General features: G+C 47.9%; 1 protein-coding gene across 1 annotated transcript; it reads left to right on the top strand.

Moving 5' to 3' along the window:
* The first annotated feature begins 3,222 nt into the window (after positions 1-3,222).
* On the top strand, positions 3,223-6,272 carry LOC117006251 (elongin BC and polycomb repressive complex 2 associated protein). Its single transcript, XM_033078627.1, is given in 13 exon segments — positions 3,223-3,531; positions 3,885-5,139; positions 5,142-5,165; positions 5,168-5,272; positions 5,274-5,328; positions 5,331-5,389; positions 5,391-5,449; positions 5,451-5,509; positions 5,512-5,562; positions 5,565-5,758; positions 5,760-5,942; positions 5,944-6,123; positions 6,125-6,272. Coding segments are annotated over 12 exon segments (2,022 nt in total). The 5' UTR covers positions 3,223-3,531; positions 3,885-4,173; the 3' UTR covers positions 6,212-6,272.
* Positions 6,273-6,682: the final 410 nt, after the last annotated feature.

The raw sequence follows: 6,682 nt of genomic DNA, 5'->3' as shown, positions 1-6,682 counted from the left end.
CATCCCATCCCATCCCATCCCATCCCATCCCATCCCATCCCATCCCATCCCAAATCCCACAGAACTCCCAGATCTTCCTCCTCCTCCTCCTCATGTCCCTACACGTATCTGCCAGGAAATTCCACCTTTACAGTGATTTTATGGGAATTGTCCCATTTGGGAATTCTCCTTTTTTTCCATCCCCTCCCAATCCGCCAATTCCCACTCCCGGATTTGGGGGAATCTCCATGAATTTTGTCTTTCCCGGGATCCAAATGTCCGAGGGAGGAATTTCCTGGGGCAGGATTATCCAGGGAATACTCCAGGGGTTTTAATAAATATTTTAAAAATATATATAAATATATAAATATACAAATACACGAATATATTTTATTTAAATATATAAATACATACATATATTTAATATAAATACATAAATGCATAAATACATAAATATATAAATATAAAAATATAAAAAATATAAATATATATATCTCAAAGCAAACATCCCTATAAAATAACTTATATATAAATCTATAAACATAAAATATATATACAAAATTAAATTAAAATAAATAGTAAAATAATTTTATTAATATTTTGGAATATTGGGATATTTGGATATTGGGATATTCCAATATTCTGATATTGGGATATTGGAATATTTGGATATTCTGATATTGGGATATTTGAACAATCCAAGATTCCAATATTGAGATATTTGGATATTTACATATTAAGATATTTGGGATATTGGAATATTGGGATATTGGGATATTGAGATATTGGGATTTTGGAATATTGGAATTTTGGAATTTTGGAATATTGAGATATTGGAATATTTGGATATTGGGATATTGGAATCTTCAGATATTCTGATATTGGGATATTGAAATATTTGGATATTCTGATATTGGGATATTTGGACAATCGAATATTTCAATACTGGGATATTCAGATATTTGCTTATTCAGGTATTTGGGATAATGGGATATTGGGATATTGAGATATTGAGATATTGGAATTTTGGAATATTGAGATATTTCAATATTCCAACACAGACATTTCCAGATTTTCTGGCTGAGCTCATTCCCCAAAAAATCCTGGAACATCCCAATCCTTGGTTGTTCCCATCTCCAGGCCTAAAAAAATCCCAAAAAGAGCAAAAATCCCCAAAATCCCCAAATTCCCCCAAATCCCCAGCCAAGAGTGAGCTGGGATTTGATAAAGGGAGGTGAAGGGGACACCTGTGGCAGGAATTTGGGATTAAAATGAATTTATTTGGGATTAAAATGAGTTAGTTTGGGATGTAAATGAGTTGATTTGGGATTAAAATGAGTTTATTTGGGATGTAAATTAGTTTATTTGGGATTAAAATGAGTTTATTTGGGATTTAAATGAGGGTTTTTGGGATAAAAATGAATTTATTTGTGATTAAAATGAGTCAATTTGGGATTTAAATGAGGTTTTTAGGGATAAAAATGAATTTTTTCGGGATTAAAATGAGTTTATTCGGGAAGCAGCCCCCGCCCATGCCCTGCCCACTGCCGCATAAATAAAACACATCCATTAAAAAATTAAATTTATTTCTAAATATAAAATATTTCCGTGTCTCTACACAACAACCCACGTGGAATTTCGCGGTTTTATCCCAAAAAATTGCCGGTGCTGGCGCTGCTCCCGCCTCAGATTTCCTGGGAAATGACGTCCCCACATCCCTCAGCCCCCTCCCCTCCTGCTCGGGGGGGTCCCCAAAATCCCCCCAAACTTTGGGGACAATTCTTCATTTAGGATTTGGGATTTTTCCAGCCCCATTCCCAAATTCCCTCCTGAAAAAAGAAAAAAAATCGGATTTTTTTTCCTCCTCCCTGCCAAGGTAAAATGGCTCTGGCTCGGTGTGGAAAAGGGAATTTAACCCCAGGATTGCCAGGGAAAATGGAATTTTCGGGGATTTTTTGGTTTCAAAAGCCAGAACAAAAAGGGATTTGGGGTTTTTTGGGGTTTTTTGGGTTTTTTTTTTATCTCGTAGGAAATTCTGTGCAAAATCAGCGGGATTGTGCTGGAAAATTGAGATTTTTTTTAAGGTGTGGGGAGCACCCATGGGTGCTGGGAAAAGGGGGGGTCCCAAAAGGATCCCGGTGGGATCCAGGGAAAAGCGATCCGGGGATCCCCCACTCCCAAACCGGATTTATTTCGGATTTTTTAAAATTTTTTTTATTTTATCTTTTTTTTTTTTTTTTTTTACACGCTCGCTCAGGAATTCGCTTCCTCCTCCTCCTCTTTCCCTCCTCCTCCTCCTTTGGGATCGTTGCTAAATCGGGATCGATCGAAACAAATTTCGATTGAATTAAAATTCAAACTAAAAAAAAAAATTAAAAAAAAATTAAAAAAACTTAAAAGAATAGGAAGAAGAACCAACCCAACTTTTCAGGCTGGAGACAAAAAAAAAGGGGCTGGGGAGGGACTTCCCTGCCCCCGGGAAGGTTTCCCAAAAATCAAATTTCCCCAAAATTCGCCTCCTGAGCTGAGTTCAAGCCTCAGGTTGAGAGGGACCCGCGGGGCCGCCACAATGGAGCCCCAGAGCTTTGAAATTTAAATTTTTCCTCATTTTCTCCCCTTTTTGGAGAGAGGAATCTGCAACCCGAGTTTGTTTTTGGGCTTTTTTGTGGTTTTTTGTGTTTTTTGTTTTTTTTTTTTTTGGAGAGTTGCTAAACACCGAAGGAAGATTGGGATTTAAAGTTGGAAATAAAGTTTAGCAGCTCCAAGGCGTGCAAGAGAATTCCCTTTTCCCTCCCTCTATTATTTCCCTTTTTATTTTTCTTTTCTCCTCCCCATTTTAGATTTTTCTTCTTTTTTTCCCTCCCTTTTTTTTGGGTATTTGTCCCATTTTTTCTTTTCCTTTTTTTTTTTTGTCCCATTTTTATTTTCTTTTTTTTCTTCCTCTTTTTTCTTTCTTTTTTTTCCTTTCTTTTTCTCTCTTCCTTTTTAAATTTCTTGTTTGTTTCCTTTATCTTTCCTTTTTCTTTCTTTTCTCTTTCCTTTTTCTTTCTTTTCTCTTTCCTTTTTTCCTTTCCTTTTTCCTTTCTTTTTCTTTTTTCTTTTCCTTTTTTCCTTTCAATTTTTTTTTTCTTTTTACCCTTTTTTTTGGGCCTTTTAAGAAAGAATTCGGACAAAAAAAAAAAAAAAAAGGCACGAACTGAATAAGGACGGCGTACGAGTAAAAAAAAAAAAAAGGAAAAAAAAAGAACACAACTCTCTTTTTCCACCGCTTTTACTGTGCACAGCCAGCTAATAAATACAATTAATTGCCAATTAATTAAACAAGCTGCAGGATGAATTGTGGCCGAGGCGATGACTTCCAACGAGCCGCCTAGGAGGAGAATTTTTCACGCTTTATTAAAAATATTCCTCCACACACCCATCCCAGAGGAATCCACATTTGGGAAGGCGCAGCGACCTCTTCAACGTGGAGCCAAAAAAATCATCGAAAAATCCATTTAAAGCGCGGAAACAAAGCGGAGGCGCCCGCGCTGCCGCCGCCTCGGAACCTCGGTGATTTGGGGTTTTTATTGGGGTTTTTTGGGGTTTTCAGAGCTGGGGGATTTTTTTTGGGGGGGGGGGGTCCTCATTGTGTGTGCGGGGTTTGGGGAGGGGGAGTCTGTGAAATGTTGGGGTTCAGGGGGGAATCCCAGGGAAAATTCCTGGAATATTCCAGAGGTGGGGAGGGAATGTGGGACCCCCCCCTCAGTTCTTGATTTACAACAATCCCCCCCACCCCTAAAAAAAAAAAAAAAAAAAAAAAAAAAAGGGATTATTTGGGAGGCGGAGGTGGGTGCGGGGCCGGCCCGGGCGATGAGAAATGTTTGACTTTTGGATTTTTTCTCTTTTTTTTCCTCACCGGGGAGGGGGCAGAGAAGGAGCCGAGCCCCGCTGCAGGATTTGGGTGCTCGGGAGATGTTGCCAAACCTCGTCCGGAGCTTTTGAAATCAAGATCGGCTTTTTTTTTTCTTTTTTTTTGCCTCTTTTCCTTGTTTTTTTTTTCTCCTCCCCTCCCCCTCTGGCCCCTCTCCGGAGGGATGTGTGCGATCAGCGAGTGGAAACACAAATGTCCTGAATTCCCTGATTTGAAAGGGATAAAGTAAAAAAAAAAAATAATCAAAAAAAAAACCAAAAAAAATTCCCCAAAAAATCAAAATGTTCCTGACCTGCGAAGGGACTTTGGGCATCGTTCCCCCCACCTCGGATTACAGCGGCCAAACCCGGCCAGGACATTTCCACGCCGGCTACCAACAAATCCAAGGCATCAACTTGGGCTACTTACAGATCAACGGCACCCAGATGTTCGCCCTGGCCCAGGTGCTCAGCCAGATGTTCAAGGACATCCCCAGGACCACCATCAGCAAAAAAATGGAAACGCTGAAGATCAAAAGTCGACGCTGCGACCTGGCCGAGCTGCGGACGCTCAAAGCCATCCACTCGGTGCCCACCAGAGCCGTGAAATGCTCGCTCATCTCCAAAGCGGACCTGGAGGCTCTCTGCACCTCCTGCGAGAGCCTCGGCCCCCGCAGGAGGAAGAGGAGGAGGAGGAAGAGCAGGAGAAGGGAGCAGCTGCTGCTGCAGGGCCCCCGGGAGTTCTTCCCCCTGCCCCTGCCGCCCCCCTGCCCTGCGGAGCCGGCGGTGCCTGCGGAGTTTCCCGCCGGGCCCTGGAGCTTCCCGGCCCGCAGAGGATCCGGGCAGCTCGGGGTGGGGGATTTGCTGCTGTTCTGGCCGGTTCTCACCGGGATTTCAATGGTTCTTCCCGGGATTTCAGGTGTTCCACACGGGATTTCAGTGGTTCTACCCGGGGTTTCAGCAGTTCTACCCGGGATTTCAGCAGTTCCACCCGGATTCAGCGGTTATCTAACCCGGGATATTTCATTGGTTCCCCCTGTGATTTCACCGGTTCTTCCCTTGTTTTCACCGGTTCCCCCCGGGATCTGCCCGGTCCACCCCCGGGATTTGCCCAGGGGGCTCCTCCTGCCTGCAGCAGGAGCCGGGAAGGGCCGAACCCGCAGCTCGCCCAAACGCCAGGGCAACTCCGCTGGCTACTCCAGCGACTCGGACTCCAGCCTGGACCTGGCTGCGTCCAGCCCCGCCACCTCCAGCGACTCCTCGGAGAGGAGGAAGAGGAGGAGGAAGAGGAGGAGGGGAAGGGGACAGCTCGTGCAGCAGCGAGGAAGGCAGCTCCTCGGAGTCGGAGAGCAGCTCGCTGTGCAGCGGGGAGTCGGTGCAGAGCACCCGGTACCGCCAGGCTGGCCCTGCCCCGGTTCCAGCCGGCCCGGGAGCCGCTGGGCGAGCCCGGGGAGCCCCCCCGAGCAAAGCGCTGCGCCCCGACCCCGAGCTGCTCTTCCTCTCGCAGCAGCTCTGGGCCCCGCACGCTGAGAGCCACAACTTTGGAAAGTTTGGGCTCGGGGGCTCAAGCGGGGTTGTACGAAGGCCTCCTCCTCCTCTTCCTCCTCCTCTTCCTCCTCCTCCTCCTCCTCACCGCCTCCTCCCCCAGCAGCACAGCCGGAGGGGCCCAGCCACAAGAGCAGCGCGGCTTGGGGACGCCGGAGGGCAGGATTTGCACAAAGATGCCTGGAACAATAACAGCTCCACCTCGGAGCGCCCCCAGCGGAGCCTCCGCGAGGTCCCCCGCCGTGCCCGGAGCCTCCCCCGGAGCTGCGGGGGGAGCCCCGGAGAGCCCCGGCCGGAACATTTCGATCGCTTGATCCGCCGCTCCAAGCTGTGGTGCTACGCCAAAGGGTTTCAACCTGGACGGGAAAGATTTGCGGAGCTCCGAGGCGAGCCCGGAGCCGTGGAGAGGAGCGGAGCTGCGGTTCCAACCCCGCGGAGCGTCCGAGGCTCGGCAGGAGCGCAGCGCCAAGCGCCGCCGCCTCTCCAGGGTCACCGAAAAACAGCGCAGCTCCTCCAAATCCACACCGACCAAAAAACCCCAGGAGGAGCTGCAAGAAGGGAAACGCTCCGTGCAAAACGAGCCCGGCTCGGAATTCTTTCAGCCTCATGGGTAACTTCCCCTGCACGCCCTCACTGGTGGTGGGGGAGGACGGAGATTTGTGCCCGGCTTCGTCACTGGGCGGTAAAAAGTCCTGGGCGCTGGCCAAGGACTCACCCGCTCTGGAGGTGGCACCTGGGGGGCAGCGCCCGGCCCGCGCCCCCCGCGCTCAAACCCCGAGGGCCGGAGCATCGCTGAGCAGCGGAACGGCACCGGGACAATCCCGGGATAATCCCGGGATAATCCCCGGCGAGAGAGACAGAGGGAGGGGACGGGGATGGGGAGAGGGGAGCGCGGGCACGGTGGGGGAGCGGGGCCGGTTGGGGTCGGGTTGGAGATGATTTGGGGCCATTTTGGGGCTGATTTGGGGATTGTTTCGGTGATGATTTTGGGGGCCCATTTAGGGTGATTTTAGGGCCGATTTTGGGCTGATTTGGGGCCGGTTTGTGCTGATTTTGGGGCTGGTTTGGTGCTGATTTGGGGGCTGATCTTGGGGCTGATTTGGGGCTGGTTTGGTGCTGATTTGGGGCTGATTTTAGGGCCCATTTGGGGTGATTTGGGGGCTAATGTGGGGCAGATTGAGGCGGATTTTGGGGCCTATTTGCACTGATGTGGTGCTGATTTTGGGGCAGATTTGGGCTGATTTTGGGCACATTTGGGTGATTTTAG

Source organism: Catharus ustulatus, chromosome 23, assembly GCF_009819885.2.
Source record: "Catharus ustulatus isolate bCatUst1 chromosome 23, bCatUst1.pri.v2, whole genome shotgun sequence".
Taxonomy (NCBI): domain Eukaryota; kingdom Metazoa; phylum Chordata; class Aves; order Passeriformes; family Turdidae; genus Catharus; species Catharus ustulatus.
This window is presented reverse-complemented; position numbering and strand designations above follow the sequence as displayed.